This window comes from Camelina sativa, chromosome 19 (genome assembly GCF_030686135.1).
Source record: "Camelina sativa cultivar CO46 ecotype springtype chromosome 19, ASM3068613v1".
Lineage (NCBI taxonomy): Eukaryota > Viridiplantae > Streptophyta > Magnoliopsida > Brassicales > Brassicaceae > Camelina > Camelina sativa.
The window spans coordinates 12492728-12515002 of NC_141898.1; the positions used below are offsets into that span (position 1 = coordinate 12492728).

Here is a 22275-nt window from a genome sequence, read left to right on the forward strand (position 1 = left end):
GTTTTTGTAGACGACTATCTTGGCTCTCTTTAGCTCAATCTCCCTTTGGAGTCGACCTGCGACCTCAGGAACAGCCCCAACATTCACTTGCTCAGTTGCATCATTGATCTCCGTTTCCAACCTCGTAATACTCTATATACATTGGTAAAAATAAGGAAATCAAGGGGAAATCAAGGGGAAAACCGTACATTTTCAAGCTCCTGAACGGCTTCAGTCACGGTACGGGTAGGAGGGGTAGGTGCTCTCCTAAAACAGGAAAAGGTTTCTCTCATTTCTCAGCCGCTCTCTGAAGTCTGAACCCTAACTCCGCGAATCAATAAATTACAGCAAATTTATATTTGGGCAACAATTTTACGGATTCGGTTTATTTTGACTATATAATCGTGCGTCGTCGGTTGGTATTTTCATGTTTAAAATTATGGATCTCATTGTTATGTCTCAACATATTTTGTACTACTTAATTATTCTTACTCATCACATAACCGAAAAATAAATGTACAATTGGATAATTCATAACAAATGGGATAAAATATTTTCATATAAATTTTTAATTCGTAAAATGACTAAGAATTATATTAATCCGGGTGCTATTGTATATGTGCGTTATTTTTATGTAAATTACAAAAAAAAAAAAAATCTAGACGTGTTTACTTTGGAACGGGAAACACGTCACAGTCCCGTCACATCCCCTCACGTCCTAATCCATCTCCTCTTGTCCTATCTCATCCCATCTCATCTTGTATCGTCTCATCCAGTATGGTCTCTTCCCGTCTTGTCCCATATCCATCAGAATTTTTGTCTTATGTTAGACAATCTTTTGCAACGCCTGTCGCACCAATAACCTACTGGTGGATTTGGATATCCACAGTGATGAGTTAGGATCGATGCCCTGCAGGGCCAGCTTGGGGACTGTTGGGCCGGCTAGCAGTGGGCTAGTGGGGTCCACGGACGGTCCGTTGGGGCAGCTAGCGGTGGGCTAGTGGGGTCTGTGGGACGAGTTGTTACAAGCCTTCTCCTCCGGCACCGGTAAAGCTTCTGCTTGCCGGCGTTGGGACTCTTGCATCTCTTTCATCTCGTGTTTCTCAAAGATCTTTCTTGTATTGTCGATTTGGCCACTTTCTCAATCTTTTCAAAGTCTCCCTGGTAAACCTTATATCGACGGCGGCCTGAACTTCTCTGATAATTCTGAGAGGCTTTTCCCGGTGAATCCCCTCTCACCTCAACCGCTGATAGCCCTATCTCCGTCGCACCTAAACCCAGAGAAATCCCCTTTTTCCAGCGGCATATGAACTCTCGAACCGGAGGCGAGTCTCTCTGATTCCCCCAGATCTAAAGATGCTGGATCTCCCTTGTTTCCTATTGAAGACCTCCCTTTCCGGATCTCGCCGCCGGTATTGATCTCCACACCTCTCCCTCGGTTCCAGCCTGATCCCTCAAGATTCGGCTGTAAGCTCTCGGGAGTCCTACCGTCAGATTGGTTCAGACTGGGTTTTGCTCCGGTGATGACATCGAGAATGAGCGGCGGCGGCGAAACCCTAACGTCCCTTGGTGATCCTCGATTGAACCCTTCTTTTTGCCAAATGGGCTTCGGCCCACTTATCTTCTCATCGAGGCCCTGTAACCCAAATCCTAATCTGCCAAAGTCCAGGTTCGTTCTATTTTTTTTATTGCTCTCCCGTAACATACATTTGTGTCGATACATGGAACCATTTGTCCGAAGACTGCATTTGGGACATGATCAATCAATGTTGCTATGGGGATACAATCTTTATTTGAAAACCTGGAAATTAGAATCACCCAAGAGTACTACTCATGTTTATCAATGCTTGAAGAAGACTGGCCATGGAACCCCTTTTAACGTGGCAATGTCTAGTATTGATAAGGACAATTCTCCATACTCCCGCTTTGTTCGGGAATGTGGCTTCGACTTCCCTTGGAATCGTTTGTGATTTGGTGTTTCACCGTCCTTGTCTCCGATATCTCTTGAAAATGCTGTCGAATTATCTATTATTTTTATCGTTTTATGCTTATGGTTGTAATCCCCTTGAATTTGGTCTTGTATTGGCAAAAACTCAGATTTGTAAGCTCGTTTTCGAATGATTGAATGAAATGAGACCTTTGCACAAAAAAACAAAAAAAGAGAAAACGAAGAAAATAAATAAGACAACTTGGTTTGTTATCCACAAGTGGTAAAAAGCTTAATACTTAGGTGGAGAAAAGCATTTAAAATGTTGGAAAGTATCACTATATATGTTACTGTCAGTGGTATTACTCACTCGTCTTTAAATAAAACGAACATAGGAAAAGTCGAATTGAGAGGTCTATAAATAATGAACCGACGCTTAACTATTTAGTAGTGTGTTTAAGTCGACCAAAGTTATACCAATTGGTTGTCCAAAAAAAAAAAAAAAAAAAGTTATACCGATTATTATCCGAAGTAATTTTTTTTTTTTGGAATCGAGTTTTGGAAAGATCAATGTTAACTTCCAACAACTGTATACAACTATTGAGTCTTAATCATGTAGCACGTATGTCACACGTTTTGACCATCATTTTGATTAGACTACCACAAATGGAATATTGCGCTCTTTGTTTCGAATGAATCTATCTAAAAATTTTGGAACGACTTTTTCATAAATTTCTTTTCCAAAGAGAAAAAAACATGTAATATTGCAAATGAATATCTAAAATAGATTACAGTAAAACCTCTATAAATTAATAAGGTCGGAACCATGAAATTTTATTAATTTATAAAAGTTTTAATTTATCGATAAATTAATATTTTATTAATTTATGAAGATATTTTCTCATTTTTATAATTTTGAAAAGTTTCAATTACAAAATAAGATATTTTTGTTATCATTCACATTTTAAAAGAATTTTCTTAATCTATAATCTTGAATATCGTAATAGGATGAATGTCAATTGTTTACTGAATTATTTAGGTAAAAATGATAAATGTTAGAAATTTAAAGTTTAGAAGAAATTGTTAGTACTATATTTCATGGTAATGATAAATTCGAAGAATATATTATGATACCTTTAGAAAGAGTTACTAAATAAGCAATCATTGAATCTAAGACTCTCTATAATTTTTGGATGTGATCTGAGAAGACAATAATAAAAACGATTAGAGATGAGCTCTATTAGAATGCAAATTAAAGAATAGTCAAATAACAATAGAGTCATATTTCAATATATTTTTTTAGATATATATATATATATATATATTAGTTTATTTGATTATTAATTTATGATATTGACGGGACCATATTTTACATAGGATTTCTAAAAAACATATTATCTTATTATTTTATCCAAATGTGTCATTTTTTACACTGGCCCAATTCGGGACCGAAAGAATTTATTAATTTATAGCGAGTATTAATTTAAAGAGTATTAATTTATAGAGGTTCTACTGTATATTTTTTGACACACTATCCATTTTACATCTTTATATTATAAGAAAATATGTGAAATCGTCGATTTGACAATTTAACTTTTGGAAATCAAAATTTTATCAAAACATTTTATTGGAGAAAAAACACCTAATCAAAATTCTATTGAAAATAATATTTTTGATGGATTTTCGACAAAATTTAACCGCCATAAATTTTTAAAATTTCAAACTGATTTTTGACGGTTTTTTTTTTGAAAAAAAAATTGAACGATAGTTTTCTAATCAGTTAGAGATTTATATCGAGTTTTTGATGGATTTGTATCTTATTAATAAAATTTAATATAAATTAATTTCATTAGATAAATCAGTTCTGTAAATATAATCAAATGTCTCTGCCTGTTAAAAAAAAAAAAAAAAAAAAAACTCGTTGATTTGATAATCTAGAGTCCTAGCTAGACTATGTACGATGCATGGTGGAAACTGGATTGTCAATTTAAAACCGGAAATCCTAAGTATTGCTAACAGAATACAATCTGTGAAGTCAAAGTCTTGACAGAACTTATGGATAATAACGCGGAGGAATTAATATCTCAATTCAATTGTAATTATGAAAAGAATCTTGGACATTTTGTACACACACACAATACGTTCAACTAAATATATCCTGTATGAATTTTGTAGTTTCGGTCTTGGTAGAGTGAATGAGGTATTAGTTGTTATAAAGTCTTCCAAAATTGAGTTCACATAATTTGGAGCTAAATGCTAAGATAAACGTTGATCGATCATCTGCTAATTACCAAACTTTGGAGTTTGGACGTCGATAATAGAACAAGTAGCAATTTAGAGGTAGTTATAATATACTCCTAATTTCGCATTTTAGCCATAATTAGATTATTAACTTTTTAATTAAATATGTCTATAAATCTACTGTAGATGTAATTAAGCAGTCATACATCATTAGTATCATAATAAATTATCATAGTGATGTCATCATGATCATTATCGAGAATAATAGCATAATGGCAGCTTGTAATAGTGATGCCGTCATGTAAATAAGCTTCGAACAATATTTGATGAAGAGATCTAAACGACGGCAAAAAAACATATCGTTGTAAATTACCAAATCAATCTGAATTTCAACAATAAAGTAAATAAAGAATATTTTATTAACTTTTCTATAATTTTTTTTGGAGTACCGTAAATGAACTCAACGATGGAGGAAAACTTAGGAATAGGCCAAAAACAAACCTTAATCAAAAAAACAAACCGAACCTAACAGATTCGTAATCAAGTGATTCAATTTGGCTTTGATTTTTTCCAAAACCTTGGTTACGATTATCAGAATTCTTTTGGTTTTAGTTTGGTTTGAATTAAAATTGTAAAACCGTTGGTTTGAGTTTCTATATTTTTTTATAATACAACTTGTATGATTAGTGTTTAATTGCAAAAAAAAAAAAAAAAATTTTTGTTTGATCATTTTTGCAATATTTCTTTCCTCTTGTCGGTGATATAAGCTAAATAAATACATTTTTGCAATCTAAGGATAGTTTTTTGAGAAAATTTATATCAATACTTGTCAGAAGAAGAAAATAAGAAAGAAAATTCTTTGAAAGATGATATAGTTTAATTATAATAATACTATGTTCACTACTATTTAATTGATGAAGTATGTTGGAATGTACTTATACGGTTTCATAATTTTTAAATCAAAGATGTGATATTTGAAGATAATTTTTATTTTGAAAATTGATATAACAATTTTCCAAGTAGCCGTTTGACCAAAATAAAAAATCTTCAAATAGCCGGAACTGAACCAAATCAAACCACACATAGTTTTTTTTTTTTTTTTTTTTTTTTGTCAACCAAACCACATATAGTTTTTAAATAGTTTTAGTTTTCAAATATCGATAAACCAGAAAAAAAAAAACCAAATTACAGACGGTTTTTAATTTTTTATATGGTATAAAATAGATATACTATAAAACCAAAACACATAAACAAATCAATTAGAAAACCGTATGTCCATTCCTAGGAAAAAACAACAAATCAATCTGATTTTGGAGAAACAAATAAACACAAATATTACCTTATTCTATAGAATGTGAACACAGATACTAATTATTTTTATATTCTTAATTAAGCAATTTTCTATTACGTAACTAAATCTATAATTGACCCGTGAGAGAAAGAAGACCCGTCTCCAAAAGGAAATCCAATGTTCTTTTAAAAAAATACTATTGAAAGAATTAGCCGAAAAAAGGTGACCATGGTGGATTAATGGTCCTCTAATTATTTCCATAATGCTTATTGTCAAAAAAACAAGTTATATAATATCTTCACCATATTTTCGGGACAAGACAAAAGCACCAAACCCCATCTTGATCTCTCACTCCGTACGTACTATTACGACTATCGTTTTTTTCTCCTCACGATTTGTATTCTATAACGCGTTTTTTAAGAATCCAATAAAATATTTCTCTGTTGAATTTCATCTTTGCATGCACATATAATATCCTTTTACTTTCTTAGAATTCAGCACCTAGGCGTTAATGATTTATGTTGAAAAATATATTGATGGAGTTGACATTCTCATCGTTTTGCAAAGTCAGCTCTTACATTTACATACCATTTTTAGGATATATGATATGTTTACAAGTAAATAATCGTAATTCCGAGATTAGTATAATTAACTCGGAGAATGTGTAACACAAGTTCAAGAGAAAACATGATCATAACTGTTTTCTATTTTTCCAACTTGTGAGTTGTAGAAAATATTATCAAATGTTTAATATTAGAAATCTTTAATTAAAACTAGATGCAGTCAAGGATGACATGCTTTGATGATCATTTATTCCACTATTTACATTAATGTATACTTAATACTTTACAAGCTAGTACTATTAATTTATTAAGCAGCCGATATAGCTTTGCAACTACTTTCGTTCTTCAGCTGCATGCCTGCCTGCTTGTAAATCAAATTACATACCAAAATTTATTAGAGGTATAATATTCATTCCTTGAAGTCAAAATTTTACCGGCTCTTCGTGTATTCGAGTCAATTGTATTTAGATTTGAGGTTGAAAAGGTTGATTTTTTTTTTTTTTTATGAACATGGTAATTAAAAATCCCCCACTTATGTGAATATATATGACTTTTTCTGGTCATTCATTAATTACCATATGCCCAAGAAATAGTCTAAATGTACCAAGGCATTTTAAACTGCTTGTGTTCACAACCTCACATTAGAGAAAGTGGTATTTATTTTGAGTTAGTTTCCTAATTCACAAAAGTATTTGGTAGTATCGAATACTTGTGTATAAATTTGTTGACCGGCTATAAAGTAGAAACACTGTAAATCTGAAATAAATCTCCATTAGCGCACCAAAGTAAAAAATAACATGATTATATACTCATCAGCATTCTTCATCACAAAACATCATTTGAGTTTGGTAATAAAGATCCTAGTGTAAAATATATATAGATATGGTGAATTTGAAACCTGTAGGTAAGCCTCATTTGTTGACCAGAAACTTTGAACTCAATACTTCTATATTAATAAATACTACTAACAATTGCGGTCGCAAAGAGAGGTGGGGGAGGTTTTGTTTGAAACTTGAAATGTTTTGAGTGCAGTAAGTGTGAACGCGTTAGTCAACTTGATATCACGACACGAATTATATCAATCGCGCAACTTGTTTCTGTATCGCGATGTGTTCTGTTTTGTTCTTTTCTGGTTTGTGTCATAATAATAACTAGGATTTAATCCGCTCTACGCCGCGGGATAATATTTTAAATTTTATAAATTTAAAATTTATATTGTATTTATTTGTTATTTTATTATTGTTTTATTAATTTTAAAAATATAAAATTTGACAGGTATTTGATATAAATATTCAAAGTATAAGATTTTTATAGTGTTTTCAAGGTTTTAACCTGTATGGTATATGTATAGTCTGATAATACATTTATGAGATTTTTGCCAATTATGCCATAATTTTTATAAAAGTTTTGGGAAATGCCAGATTTTTTTCATCTTTATAAAAAAGCCACATTTTTACTGTTTACATGTGGTTAAAAGACGAAAATACCCTTGTATCAAAGAAAGTGATTGTCGTGGACAAGATCTAATGGACAAGTTATTAGAAGAAGTCATAGACTTGTCCACGAATTTCATTTCTATAACTTGTCTACGAGAATTATAATAATGAAGTTGTCCACAAGTTCAAATTAGTTATCCATATTATTAAAGATAAGTTGTCTTTGAGAGAGTGATTATCGTGAACGAGATCTGATGGACAAGTTATTAGAGAAAGTCATAGACTTGTCCATAAATTTCGTTTTTATAACTTGTCTATGAGAATTATAATAACGAAATTGTCTATGAGTTCAAATTAGTTGGTTGTATATGAAAGATAATTAGACAAAAAGGTAAAGTTGTCGAAATAAGAAGATGGTGGACCAAAAGAAGATGGTGGACCAAAAGAAGATGTCAAGGATGATGGACCAAAAGAGGATGATGTGGATAAGTGTGGACCAAAAGATGATGTGGAGGATTGAGTTTCTCACCGGCATCATTCTCCATATCATCTTGTCCATCATCCACATCTTATCTATCATATGCATATTGTCTATCATCTGCTTCTTGTTGATCATCGGCATCTTGTCTATCATCCACATCTTGTCCATCATCCTCATCTTATCTATCATCCGAATCTTGTTTATCATCCACATCTTGTCCATCATCCTTATATTGTCCATCATCTGTATCTTGTCTATCAACAGCATAGTGTTTATTGAAGGGCATTTATGTCTTTTTAAGTGAAGGTTGTGGCATTATGAAAAAAAATAGAGAAAAGTGGCATTTTGACTTTGAAAAGTTATTGTTCATGGTATTTTTGTTAAATAACTCTACATTTATTTCCTGGTACACATCTAAAAGTGTTTTAAAAAAAAAACAATTCCACTTAACTTTCTATATGAGATTAATGTCAACTCGTCTCACCAAAATCAAAATAAGCTTTTGCGTAAAAAATAATCAAAATAAGTTTTTTTTATCAATTTTAATTATGTTAATTGTTTTACCAAATTAGCATATTTTTATAGTTTATAATTTTTCCATGTCAATATCTATAGTTTATGATAATTAATAGAATTTTATTTTTTTAGGTAATTCCTCAAAAAATAAAAAAATAAACCAAATTATATAGGGGGTTTTCAACATATTTAATGTGACATTTTATAAATTGGATTTTCGGTTTAGGAAATTTATTATGTTCATATAATTATGGAGATTGTAAACTTTTGTTATGAAAAAATTTGTCATATATCATTTAAATTTGAGAGTTTCTAGCATCCATAAAAATAGTTTTGGAGATTTAATGGGAATGTATAAATGTTGTTAAGATTTTATGTCAATAAATGTAACAAATGTTGATCAATTTAAGAAAGTTTAGTATTTGAGTTTCTCTACAATATTATTTATAGAATTGTTTTAGGGGTTAATGTTGTAAAAAAAATAATAAATAAAACGTAAAGGGCATAAACCAAAATATACTGAAAAAATGTTAATATCGATTATACTAATGGAAATATATATAACTGGTGAAAAAGGATATATATTCTGGCATAAGACTTTCTCAGGGTAATGCAAATTCATAGCTAGGATTTGAAGTAAGAAAATGTATGCAAATATGTAAATATATGCTGAAAATTACTCCTAATATTAATTACCGCACATTTGGTGTTTATATTGTATCAATCGAATTGTTTTAAAAAACTGACAAATATATATAAATATATATATATATATATATAGATATATATATCTCAGAAGACTGAAATATGTAGTAGGTTATTTTCTGTTTTTTTTGGGTACAAATTTAAGATCACATATTTGTTTTATACCAATTTCAAAATTAAAATTTAAAATCTAAAAAAGTTGGATAAATGTTTATATTAAAAATGTTAACGATGATGAAAAATAGTGCAGTGACTTTTTTTCTTCATTTTTTTCTTTTATAAAATATTGTTTCTGTAATTTTTTTTTTCAAATAGGGACTAAAAGACATGCATAATATATACGTACATAGAGATGGTTAACCTAAACACCATTACTACCGCGATTAAAGATGTCAAAGTTTAATAAGAAAAGTAAAACAAATTTACGAGCAGATAAATGAATAGTGTTGTTTTTGGGTCAACATATAATCCACCCAACGTTGATTTTTGTTTGTCGTATGCATCTGTAAAACGTTGATTTTCTAAAATATATACGTGTGGGCTCATTATAATGCTCTTCGTGCGTCTATCCGATGACTTTGTTGTTTACTAGGAACTATCACTATACGCCACATCTAATTACACCATCACACTCCATACACACATTTACATATACATGCAGACCCATTATTATAAAATAGTAAAGTTTTAGTATATTATTCATTCCCACATGACATATAATATACGTAAAACAAACTTTTGACTTGTTGCCAATAACCAAAAGAAAGAGACATCTCTCTATCTCTCTCTTTCTCTCTCTCTCATCCTATTTCCAAGAAGCTCACCAGTGCTTTTGAATTCTCCCACATGTCTTTTGACAATTTCAGTATATATACTCAAAGCCTCTTAGTAATATCATTCTCATGCTCATCAACACAACTCATAACAATTGATCACAGCATCCTCCTATCTTGATCGTTCGTACCCCACAAGACAAGAACTTCAACTTTTTTGTACCTGGCAATCCAAACATATTAATCAAAAAGAGATGGGAAGAGCTCCATGCTGCGAGAAGATGGGGTTGAAGAGAGGTCCATGGACGCCTGAAGAAGATCAAATCTTGATCTCTTTTATCATCAAACGTGGCCATAGTAACTGGCGAGCCCTCCCTAAGCAAGCTGGTATGTACAAATTATAATAACCCCACTTATATATTCCTCAATTTGGTTATATAAATTTCTCGACATTGATGGTAATTATCAATTACAGGTCTTTTGAGATGTGGCAAAAGCTGTCGACTTAGATGGATGAACTATCTAAAGCCTGATATTAAACGAGGCAATTTCACAAAAGAAGAGGAGGATGCTATCATCAGCTTACACCAAATCCTTGGCAATAGGTATTTTACTTCACATTCAGCCGACACACAAATTTTATTTTATTTTCTTACTATTAATAAATAACCTAAAGAAAGTAACTTTATACATACGTCTAGGTCCACTATTACTAAAGAATTTATACTATAATCCGCTCTTCAATTGCTTTTGTATTAATGTTTTCCTTTGCTATCGTCTCTAGGTGGTCAGCTATTGCGGCAAAACTACCAGGAAGAACAGATAACGAGATCAAGAACGTATGGCACACTCACTTGAAGAAGAGACTCGAAGATTATCAACCTGCTAAACCTAAGACAACTAGCAACAAAAAGAAGGTTACTAAACCAAAATCCGAATCGGTAATATCGAACTCGAACAGTACTAGAAGCGAATCCGAGCTAGCAAACTCATCAAACCCTTCAGGAGAAAGCTTGTTTTCGGCATCACCTTCCACTAGTGAGGTTTCTTCGATGACACTCATGAGCCACGAAGGACATAGCAACGAGACTAAGATGGATCATCAAAAACCGGGAGACATCATAAGTACTATTGATCAAGATTGTGTTTCTTTCGAAAATTTCGGTGCCGACATCGATGAGAGCTTCTGGAACGAGACACTTTATGGCCAAGATGAGCACAATTACTCATCGAATGACCTTGAAGTTGCTGGTTCAGATGAGACGATACACCAACAGTTTCAGCACCTAGGCTCCGTTGATTATGAAATGATTTTCGACAGTGAGATGGACTTCTGGTTCGATGTATTGGCGAAAACAGGCGGTGAACAAGATCTCTTAGCCGGGCTCTAAATTAACATTTTGATAAGTAAAGTGAAATATGGTGCAAAATTAAAAGTCTAAGAAACTCGAACTGTTGTTTACTAAAAAAGAAACACTCTAACTGTTGATGTGATGTAGTTAGTATATTAATTAGAGGTTGTGTTTTCAAGAAAATATATTCATTTGTTTCTCCAAGATTTGAGTAGTTAGTTCGAGTAGTTAATAATCACTACAAGTAATCATAGAGTATATACTCCATTTTAATTGCTAATTTTTGTTGATTTCGCCAAATAAATCACGTTGTTAAGTTCACTAACGGACTAATTAAATTACACAAAACAATGTCATTTTGACTAAATAAATAAATATAAAAAAGTAACTAGTTTTGAACGCAATGAATAACTACATACAATATATCGACTTCTTCTAAATTAGAATGAGAATTGTTTAGGACAAGTGTGCACCTTATAGTCAATAGATGGAGGTGCAACGTTAATATCGATGCTCATTGAGCGAAACTTCTCCTTCAACATGAGGGCCGGTAACTTCTTTGGTGCTTTACTAAAATATTTCTAAGTAAAATTTTGGTTTTTGAACAAAGCATTATATCGTCTAGCAAATATATTTCGTAATCGTTTTAAAGATATGGCTAAAACACTAGAGTGCGTGTTCTCCAAAGGAAGATTAGACATCATCATTATAATTCTCTCAAGAAATGAGAAAGCGACTCCGATCCTTAACCGACCTTGTTCATGTTTTACTAATTTTATTTAATTATTGGGCTTATTAAAAATGATTTTTTTTGTTTAATTAGTGGTTTAATTTGTGTTCATGATTTCTTTTTGGTGAATGGTTTGTGTTAATGATGTAATGTGTCTTCATTTAAGTTTAAATCCTCAGATCACATTTGTTGACAGAAAAAATATTTAAATTATAATTGAACAAATTTATAAACTATTGATTTAAGAAAATTATAATTGAACTATATTGGTGTTAAAAAAAAATCTACACTTCAAAAAAAGTTTGGTTGTTGTTCTATTAAAAATTAACTATATCTTATATTTTAAAATTTTCTTAAAACAAAAATTATTAGGTAGAAAGAAAAAAAAAATCCTTTATTATTGTCAAAGTGTATAAATCATAATTTCATAATTGTGGTATGTGAAACGAAGTCGTTTCATTGTGTTAGCTAAACGAAACCGTTTCAGTGATAGACTTGTGGTATAGTGTGATAAAACGAAGTCGATTCAGTGGTGAATCTTCGTCTTCTCTCCAGAAACTTCGTCTTCTCTTCTTTGTGACGTCTGTCTTATTAGTTACCGTAACATTTTCAGGAATAAAGAAAAATATCAAAAGAAACAATCGAATTCGACCCTTCGTTTGAGCAATTAATTGCCAATTATACCAAATCCCTTGATCTCGAATCTGTACAAAAAGTTTTCATCTTTCAACACATCGACATGGCTACTGCATCAGGTTCGTTTCCTTCTTCTTGCTACAATGTTTGATATCTCCGTTCTTGAATTTTGAGTTAAAAGGATTTGGCTTTTATTGTCTATATAGATTGAATGGTTTTGGTACATTAATGAGTATTTGAATCAATGTATGAAATTGATGATCTTGGCATGTAAATGTGATTTGTAGTTGGGTTTAAGTCAAGAGAAGAGCATCGGAAGAAGCAAGAATTGGAGGAAGCGCGTAAAGCTGGGCTTGCTCCAGCTGAGATTGATGAGGAAGGTAAAGAGATTAACCCTCACATACCTCAGTACATGTCATCTGCTCCGTGGTATCTTAATGCTGAGAAACCTGTAAGTTCACTGTTCCTAAGGTTTGTTCTGTTCTACATCATATTTTCGTGTTGAGTGCTTAAAGATTGTGTTTTTTTATCTCAGAGCTTGAAACATCAGAGGAAATGGAAGTCTGATCCTAACTATACGAAGTCGTGGTATGATAGAGGAGTGAGAACGTTCAAGGCAGACAAGTATAGGAAAGGAGCTTGTGAAAAGTAAGCAATGTGGTCAAGAAGAAACTCATTTTTTCGTTTGTTGTTTCTTCAGTTTCTTTGATTGTGTTGTCTTCTTTGTTTACAGCTGTGGGGCCATGACGCATATCACAAAGTTGTGTATTGAGAGGCCAAGAAAGATAGGAGCAAAGTGGACTAATAAGCATATATCCCCTGATGAAAAGATTGAGTCTTTTAAACTTGATTATGATGGGAAAAGGGATAGATGGAACGGTTACGATATGAATCAATATGCTCGAGTAATTGAGAGGTATGAGGCTAGGGATGAAGCGAGAAGGAAGTTCTTGAAAGAGCAGCAACTGAAAAAGTTGGAAGAGAAGAGTAAAAAGCTGCGTGTGGATGAAGATTGTAGTGATGATGAAGAAGAAGAAGAAGATGCTCTGAAACTTGATGAAGCCAAAGTTGATGAGAGCAAGCAAATGGACTTTGCTAAAGTAGAGAAACGTGTCAGAACAACAGGTGGTGGCAGCACGGGAACTGTTAGGTATTGTTTGATGTTCTGATTATTGCTTAAATTTTCTCAGTGTTTGAGCATGATCTCATAATGTTTTGGTTTGATTGATATGTTTGTGATGTGCTTCTCTTTACAGGAATTTGCGTATACGTGAAGACACTGCAAAATATCTTCTGAATCTTGATGTCAATTCTGCTTATTATGATCCCAAAACCCGGTCTATGCGTGAAGATCCTCTTCCAAACGCCGATCCAAATGAGAAGTTCTATGCAGTAAGTGCCCGGGACTTCATATTTTTGCAGCTTCATTTACATTGATCTCTATTAATAGTTTTGAAATGTGTCAGGGAGACAATCAATACAGAATGACTGGTCAAGCCCTAGACTTCAAGAAGCTCAATGTTCACGCGTGGGAATCATTTGAGAAAGGCCAAGCAGAGATCAACATGCAAGCTGCTCCTTCTCAAGCCGAGCTGCTTTTCAAGAATTATAAAGCAGCAAAGGAAAAACTGAAGAAACAGATGAAAGAAAGCATTTTGGAGAAATATGGAAATGCTGCATCTGAGGAAGAAATCCCAAGGGAGCTTTTACTAGGACAAAGCGAGAGAGAAGTCGAATATGACCGTTGTGGAAGAATTATCAAAGGAATGGTACTACTATATGGACTACTTATCATTCACTCTTGTTGCAGTTTTAATCTTTCTGCATACTCAATACTCCTGGGTAAACTTCAGAATTCATCAGTATATTGTCAAACGTTTCAGCTTTAATCTGACCAACATAAGTGAAGGGGCATGGCTATTGTTTCTGTCAGACATGGTTAGTTTCATTGTCTTTGTTTTGTGTGTGTGTTTACAGGAATCATCGGTACCTAAAAGCAAATATGAGGAAGAAGTTTACATAAACAACCATACAAGTGTATGGGGTTCATGGTGGAGAGATCACCAATGGGGATATAAATGTTGTCAGCAAACAATCAAAAACAGCTATTGCACTGGAGTTGCAGGAATCGAGGCTGCTAAGGAAACTGTAGATCTGATGAAAAGCAATATCGAAAGAAAAGCAAACTCTTATGGTTAGTACTGCACTTTTTCTTTGTAGTTACATTTTACATTTGATTGTTTGTCTTTACATTACATAGCGCCTTATCGATGAGTGTGATTGGCAATGTTGATGAATGCAGAGATGTCCGGTCCAGTAACAGAGAAAAGACTCCCGAATTGGGGAAGTGAAACGCAAGAAGATCTGGTTCTTGACCAGGACAAACTCGCGGAAGCTCTAAAGAAGGTATGAATATCATCATCATCAATAACAACATTTTTGGTCCTTCATTATTATGTTGCGCGGTTAGGTTAATGACATTTGGTTTTGCGACCAGGAGGATGAGAGAAAGAGAGAGGAGAAAGACGAAAGAAAACGCAAATACAACGTCCAATGGAATGATCAGGTATGCATATCATCAATCACAACACATTAACCAAAGTTAGAGAGCTATGTTTTGGAGTAAACCGAGTTTATGATACATTTGTGTTTTTTAAACTTTCAGGTTACACCTGAAGAGATGGAAGCATATAGAATGAAAAGAATGCATCAGGATGATCCCATGAAGAATCTTTTACACTAACGTGACTTTGTTTTTATAGTCTGTAGTTAGAAAAAATTGTGACAGCAAAAACCGAATTGGTTTGTTATAAATAACCGAACATTACCCTTCACCGAATCGAAATTTGCGTTCGAATTAAACCGAACCGAAAATTTTCTCCGGTTTACTTCATCTTAAGAATAAAAAATTGAATCTCAGTAGACGAATTGATTCCAAATGGTGGATAGATTTTTACCGACGAAGCTGAGCAACGGCGACGTGAACCGCCGGCGGGATTACCTCACTCTCCTCTCCGGTCCAGTTTCCTCGTATTTTTCTTCTTCCTCCGACGCTTCTCCCTTAAAAAACTGTTCCTCTCTTAGCTCTCTCTCTCTCTCACTCACTCATTGTTAATTTTCGCCACAGTGGCAAAACCTCTCTGCTTTTTCAGTTTGCTCTCAATCTCGCGAGTGCTTCTACAGACTCTCGCGTCGTCTTCATCTGTCGCCGGAAAAAAATCGAATCCAATCCTCCGTTTCTCTCTCAGGTAAACCTTTTCCCTCATCGTTGCTTTGCTTTGAAATTTCTCTCTGAGATTATGGAATCTTCTTCTTCAGGGAATCGATCCTTCTTCTGATGTATTCAATCGAATCCAGATGAAGTAAGTAAAGAAACACAAACCAATTTTACTTAAAGCTTAGTCTTAGACGAATGATTCAATTTGTGATATGTCTACTTTTGAAGATATGTGGATGATGATGAAGGAATCAGGAAGTACTTTGCTGCGTTTCATCTTCATCATGTTGTTGATTCACCTTCTGCTGTTATAATCGATGATTTTGGTGATTACTTTACCCAATTGTAAAGCTTCCCCCACTCTCTCTCTCTCTCTCTCTCTCTCACACACACACACACATTGGTTTTTCAAGATTTTGCTCAATGGTTTGATTTGAGTTGTTTCGATTTTAGGAACTCGGTAATGAGTTCTCGGGCTAGAGACATGGCGATGGTTCGGACTCTTGCTTTATGCCACAATGCTATAGTTGATGCTAAGTAAGTGAGTAGTGAAGCCTTTTCTCTCAAATGGTAAAGACTTTGTATTGAAGTGTTGTTTTTTCTTTAGTAGGAAAGTCTTTTGTGAGCTTGTTTTATCTGAGACTAACCATGGAGACTCACCGAGGTCGTTGTTCATATACAAACGATGGATCACGAAGATCTTTACGATAAAAGGTTGACAAAAGTTTTTTGTAATTAGGACATTGTAACGTTTTGTGATGTTTAGTTTGTGATATCCATTTATTTGTGATGAAGGTCATGGTCATGGTGATGGTTCGTTTCTCTTGACAAGTAATGATGAATCCGAGAAAAGTGCCAAGTATTCGATCGCGCTGCAATATCTCATCTTGGAGCAGATGATTGTATGATAGTTGTTAGTTAAGAGATCTTTGTGATTGATGATAAATCAGCGTTTCTCTAGTAGCTCAAATGTACCATAAAGATCCTTTTTTACTCACAAGTCGATATAGGTAACATCTTTCACTGTGATGGCTTATTGCTATGCACCACCAAGGACGATAGACTCCTGGTTTGGAATCAGGAGAAACCAAGTGGATTAAACCGACATAGATCTACTACAAGGAAACAGACTACTATGCTCTCGGTTATGACAACAAAGACTCCTGCTTTTGATCACAAAAAAAAAAAAAAAAAAGACTCCTGCAAGAAGAAATACAAAGTCTTGAGGATGGATCAAAAGTTATATTTTCGTGATATCTACAATTATGAGTATGAAATCTATGACGTTCACTAACGATTCCTGGAGGTTTGTTGGTAAGACTACTGAATGGCATTTACAAGTAGTCATCGCGGTGTGTCTGTGAAAGGAAATACTTATTTGCTTGCTTCTAGTAAGGGTCAGCCATCTCATGAATTTTTACTAAGTTTTGATTTCTCAACAGAGAAATTTCGAAATCTGTGATAAGAACTGAATCACTCCTTTATTATATGAATCACTCTGTTACAACGAGATAACAAGAGAGGTCACTAGGCGCAGCTAGTCATAACCGTCTCTCCCAAAGTCATATACGACTCTTTTCACAACAAACAACATAACCTCTTCTTTCTGTTTTCTAATTTTATATACAATTTCTTGTTTTCACGCTCGCACGTGTGTCACTTCTCCTCCACACGTGTTATATCTTCACTCTTCTTCTTCCTTGTGTACACTTGAAATCGCTTATCAATACCCCTCCCTTCGAAACGAAGCTTGTCCTCAAGCGCTAAAGATGGATATTGCCTCTGTAACTCCCGTGCAACTTCCCAAGTATTCTCATGCTCCGGTAGACCTGTCCAATGAACCAAGGCTTCCAAAACTCCCTTCTCATTGTACCGAGTCTCCAACACTGCTTCCGGTTCAACCACTAACTCCTCTGACTCATTAAACTGCTCAGGTAAAGGAATAACCTGCTGATGATCACCCAATGCCTTCTTTATCTGTGACACATGAAAGACCAAGTGAATCTTCGACCCATCCGATAGTTGCAGGCGATAGGCTGCTTTCTCGATCTTCTCTAAAATCTCAAAAGGACCGTAGTACTTGGCTGCTAGTTTCTGACAAGCTCGCTTGGCAACTGATTGTTGTCTGTAGGGTCGAAGCTTAAGAAAAACCCAATCGCCCACATCATAGTCAATATCCCTTCGATGTTTGTCAGCGTTGTTTTTCATCAATTGTTGGGCATGAATTAGATGACTCTTAATCTGAACAAGCATCTTATCTCTCTCACGCATCATCACTTCCAACTCTGCAACCATCGTAGAGTTTGCTTCAAATCGCATTATAGCTGGTGGGTCTCGTCCATATAGCACCCGAAAAGGAGTTGTCTTCAAAGCTGTATGATAGGATGAATTGTACCATAACTCTGCCCAGGATAAGAACTGATGCCAAGTCTTTGGATGTGTCGAAGCAAAACATCTCAAATATGTCTCCAAGCATCTATTTAATACCTCTGTTTGCCCATCAGTTTGGGGATGGAACGCCGTATTGTACTTTAATTTGGTACCCGATAACTTGAAACAGTCTTTCCAAAATGCACTAAAAAATGTGCTCCCCCTGTCAGACACAATCGAAGCTGGATACCCATGTAGTTTAACCACTTCACGCACAAATAAACTCGCCACTTCAGAAGCTGTGAAAGGATGTTTTAAGCTCAAGAAATGGCCATATTTACTCAGTCTGTCCACCACGCTAAGATGACATTTTTGCCTTGAGAAGTGGGTAAGCCTTCCACGAAATCCATCGATATGTCCTCCCAAACATGTTCAGGAAGTGGCAATGGTTGCAACAAACCAGCTGGTGATAACGTCGAGTACTTATGGCGTTGACAAATCTCACACTCTGCTACAAATTGTTGTACGTCCTTCATCAAACCATCTCAATAAAAGGATTGCTGAACCCTCCTCAATGTTTTAAGCACACCTGAGTGTCCACCAAACAACCCCGAATGGCATTCTTCTAGTATTAGTCGTATTGCCTTAGATGTTTTTGGAATCACCAACATTTGCTTGAGCCACAACTTATCGTCTCTGACTGCAAATTTAGTGTGACGAGTTGGTTTTTCTATGCAAGCCTTTGTCTCTTCTTGTATCACTACATCCTTCTCAATTCCCTCATAAATGTCTTGGAGTTGTAGCGCAGTAGGAACTGTCAAGGCCATCAGCAATAACGATGACAATGTTCCAAGAGGTTGAATCATTCTAGACAACCCATCTGCTGTTGTATTCTCCACTCCTGGTTTATACAAAATTTCAAAATCATAGTTCAGAAGCTTGATCAACCACTTCTGATAATCCATAGTTACTTCCCTCTGCTCCAGTAAAAATTTTAAGCTCTTATGATCTGTATGCACAACAAAATGTCTTCCAAACAGATAATGCTTCCATTTCTGAATTGCTAAGACTATCGCCATAAGGTTTCTCTCATAAACTGGCTTAAGCTGTTCTTTAGAAGTCAAACCATGGCTGAAATAAGCGATTGGTCTCTTTTTCTGCATTAACACCGCTCCCAAACCAAACCCCGACGCATCTGCTTCAACAATGAAGACTTCATCAAAATCTGGTAATGCGAGTACAGGGGCTGTAGACATTGCCTTTTTCAGTACATCAAATGCATGTTGAGCTGCTAGTGACCAATCAAAACTGTCTTTCCGAAGCAAGTCTGTTAGGGGTTTAGCTAAAACTCCATAGCCTTTAATGAACCTCCGATAATATCCTGTAAGGCCCAAAAATCCTCTCAACTCCTTAACTGACTTAGGAGTCACCCAGTTAGTCATCGCTTGAGTCTTAGTAGGGTCTGTTGAAACTCCCTCATAAGATATTATGTGACCCAAGTAGTCAACTTGTGGTTGACCAAACATGCATTTCTTTTGATTGGCAAATAAGTAATGCTCCTCTAACACCTTCAACACTACTGTCAAATGCTCCATATGTTCCTCCAAGCTCTTGCTGTATACCAATATATCATCAAAAAGACCAAGATAAACTTTCGCAGATAGGGTCTGAACAGCTCGTTCATCAAGGCTTGAAAAGTGGCAGGGGCGTTTGTAAGACCAAACGGCATAAGAAGAAACTCATAATGTCCATCATGTGTTCGAAATGTCGTTTTAATCACATCTTCTTCCTTCATTCTGATTTGATGATATCCTGCTCGAAGATCCAGCTTGGAAAAAATCACCAAACCATTTAACTCATCCAAAAGCTGATTGATCATTGGTATAGGAAATTTATCTGGTACAGTAGCCCTGTTTAATGCTTTATAGTCAACACAAAAACGCCAGCTATCGTCCTTCTTTTTGACTAATAAAACCGGACTTGTGAAAGGACTTTGGCTTGGTCGAATGATGCCAGCCTCTAGCATATCTCGTACCATCTTCTCCACGACTTCCTTTTGAGCATGTGGATATCTATACGGTCTCACACTGACTGTAGTTGTTCCTGGAACCAAGTTAATAGCGTGTTCACGTCCTCTGATAGGTGGTAATGATGTCGGAATCGCAAACACACTCGTGAATTTAGAAAGAACCGTCTGAATCCTTGGATCCCCTTGTTGTATAACAGGTTGTGTCAGGTGATGGTTGTACAGTTCCATTGCCACACCTTTTGAGCAGACTGTATAATTGCTAGACAAAGACTTCAAGGACATCTTCGTATTGTTCAAGTCGTCTTCACCACGCAGATGAGCTGTCTTACCCTTGTAAAGGAATGACATCTCATTAGTATACCAATTGACCCTGCAATCCCCGAGTGTACTCAACCAAGCTACCCCCAATATTATATCAATATGCCCCAACTCCAACACCACAAAATCTTGTGTGAACTCAAAGGTCTGAGTTGAGAATGTTACTTTCTCACAGACTCCCAAGCCATTCACCAACAATCCGTTGCCTAGTAGGACATTCAGGTTAGGATATGTTCTGCACTTAAGCTTAAGTTTCTTAACCGCTGCAGGTGAAATGAAATTATGTGATACTCCACTATCTAACATTATCACCACCTTGTCTTTGCCTACTGTCCCACGCACCTTAGTAGTTGTAGGAGATGAGAGTCCTCTGTAAGATGAGAACGAAAGTGCCATACACTCCCCAACAATCTCATCTACTGTTTCTTCCTCTCCATTTCCATCCAAAACTTCTACTTCATATCCATTGAATACTGTCAGCACTCTTAATTCACGATTTGGACATTTATGATCCTTAGACCACGGTCCATCGCATTTAAAGCAAATGCCCTTCCTTCTTTTCTCGTCTAGTTCTGCACTCGTATTATGTCTCCGAGGTCTTGGTTCAACACGCACCAACTGCTTCTCCCCCATTGCTGTTGGCTCTGCAGTAATGACTTTTGTCTTCCAGTTATTGTTGTTAACCCCTGACTGAGCTCGTTGTTCATAAGTGTGAGGGTCTCTGTTTTCTTTGTTTGCTAACAATAACTCCTTCTTAACCACACGGCTCATAATACTTCCTTCCAAGGCTCTTGCTTCTGCAATCATCTCAGGTAAATCACGTGGCTTCTGCATGTGTACCAGCTCCTGCATCTCCTGAGATAAACCATTTAAGAATATGCCTTCCAACTTCTGATCATCCAGTCCAGTTACTTGTGAAGAGAGATCTTCAAAGTGTTGGATGTAATCCGCGATTGTTCCCGTTTGCTTGATGCAAAACAGACTTTGGCTAGGTCCTCGAATCTTCAGATTACCAAAACGCAACATCAACCTAGCTTTAAATTGTTCCCAACTCTCGAACTGTCTTCTGTTTATCTCCCAATTATACCAGCTTAATGCTTCGCCTTGTAAGCTCACGGAAACAAGAGCTAGCTTCTCCGCTTCGTTATAACCACCCATGGCGAAGAACCGTTCTACTTTTGCAATCCAACCATAGATGCCAAACCCCTCGAAAATGGCCATCTCAACATTTCGGAGAAGATTTTCTCGTAAACCTGGCCTAATTTCACTACGGCATGGTTCCAAAATAGAATTTGGTACCTGGTATTGAGGATCTGGTGATCTCGTAGCTCCCTCTCGACTTGATCCTCCGAGTTCTTGCACCGTTTCTTTCCCAGGAAGATGCTTGATCAAAAACTCCAATTTCTTGTTAATCTCCGTCATCATCTGTTCGTGCGAACCGATCCTCGAGTTCAGAGACTCTAATTGATCCTTCGTTTGCAAATCCGATGTTTGCATCTTCGTCTTCACTTGCGATAACTGATCGTAAAATTCAATCGAAGCTTGCTCCGCCGTCGATAACTCCTTCACCGGTGTCAAGACTTGTTCCATCACCATCGCGATCTTGAAATTGACAACAATTGATTGTTTCCCCCAAAATTGCCAACCCTAAATTCACGCGAAGACTCGATCTCGATCACGAACGCACCAATTGATAAGAACTGAATCACTC

General features: G+C 35.3%; 5 protein-coding genes across 11 annotated transcripts; 3 read left to right on the top strand and 2 right to left on the bottom strand.

Annotated features, from left to right (window-relative positions):
* Positions 1-9884: 9884 nt before the first annotated feature.
* Positions 9885-11468, top strand: LOC104766233 (transcription factor MYB15). Its single transcript, XM_010490073.3, has 3 exons — positions 9885-10299; positions 10388-10517; positions 10697-11468. Exons 1-3 carry the CDS (start codon positions 10167-10169, stop codon positions 11301-11303), a joined length of 870 nt encoding a protein of 289 aa, XP_010488375.1. The 5' UTR covers positions 9885-10166; the 3' UTR covers positions 11304-11468.
* Positions 11469-12491: 1023 nt separating this feature from the next.
* Positions 12492-15492, top strand: LOC104766235 (pre-mRNA-splicing factor SLU7). 2 transcript variants are annotated; one of them, XR_015590920.1, is made up of 10 exons: positions 12492-12749; positions 12918-13081; positions 13166-13278; positions 13364-13780; positions 13887-14022; positions 14097-14472; positions 14608-14824; positions 14933-15036; positions 15128-15196; positions 15296-15492. XR_015590920.1 is itself a non-coding variant. In XM_010490076.3 (10 exons), exons 1-10 carry the CDS (start codon positions 12734-12736, stop codon positions 15371-15373), a joined length of 1617 nt encoding a protein of 538 aa, XP_010488378.2. In that variant the 5' UTR covers positions 12492-12733; the 3' UTR covers positions 15374-15492. The 2 variants fall into 2 exon arrangements, 1 of the variants encoding a protein (XP_010488378.2); XM_010490076.3 differs by having other exon boundaries at positions 14097-14399.
* Positions 15493-15494: 2 nt separating this feature from the next.
* On the top strand, positions 15495-16876 carry LOC104766234 (uncharacterized). 6 transcript variants are annotated; one of them, XR_015590921.1, is made up of 7 exons: positions 15495-15660; positions 15758-15878; positions 15949-15992; positions 16076-16192; positions 16301-16388; positions 16455-16561; positions 16643-16876. XR_015590921.1 is itself a non-coding variant. In XM_010490074.2 (7 exons), exons 1-7 carry the CDS (start codon positions 15569-15571, stop codon positions 16753-16755), a joined length of 678 nt encoding a protein of 225 aa, XP_010488376.2. In that variant the 5' UTR covers positions 15495-15568; the 3' UTR covers positions 16756-16876. The 6 variants fall into 6 exon arrangements, 2 of the variants coding, with proteins under 2 accessions (XP_010488376.2, XP_010488377.2); XR_015590924.1 differs by having other exon boundaries at positions 16076-16173; XR_015590922.1 differs by having other exon boundaries at positions 16076-16173; positions 16301-16384.
* Positions 16877-17503: 627 nt separating this feature from the next.
* On the bottom strand, positions 17504-18142 carry LOC147920479 (uncharacterized). The gene has a single exon (XM_087501093.1). It carries the CDS (start codon positions 18140-18142, stop codon positions 17504-17506), a length of 639 nt encoding a protein of 212 aa, XP_087357219.1.
* A 416-nt stretch (positions 18143-18558) lies between these two features.
* Positions 18559-22160, bottom strand: LOC104767782 (uncharacterized). Its single transcript, XM_087501094.1, has 3 exons — positions 19891-22160; positions 18807-19831; positions 18559-18725 (listed from the first exon to the last, which is right to left on the bottom strand). Exons 1-3 carry the CDS (start codon positions 22158-22160, stop codon positions 18559-18561), a joined length of 3462 nt encoding a protein of 1153 aa, XP_087357220.1.
* Positions 22161-22275: the final 115 nt, after the last annotated feature.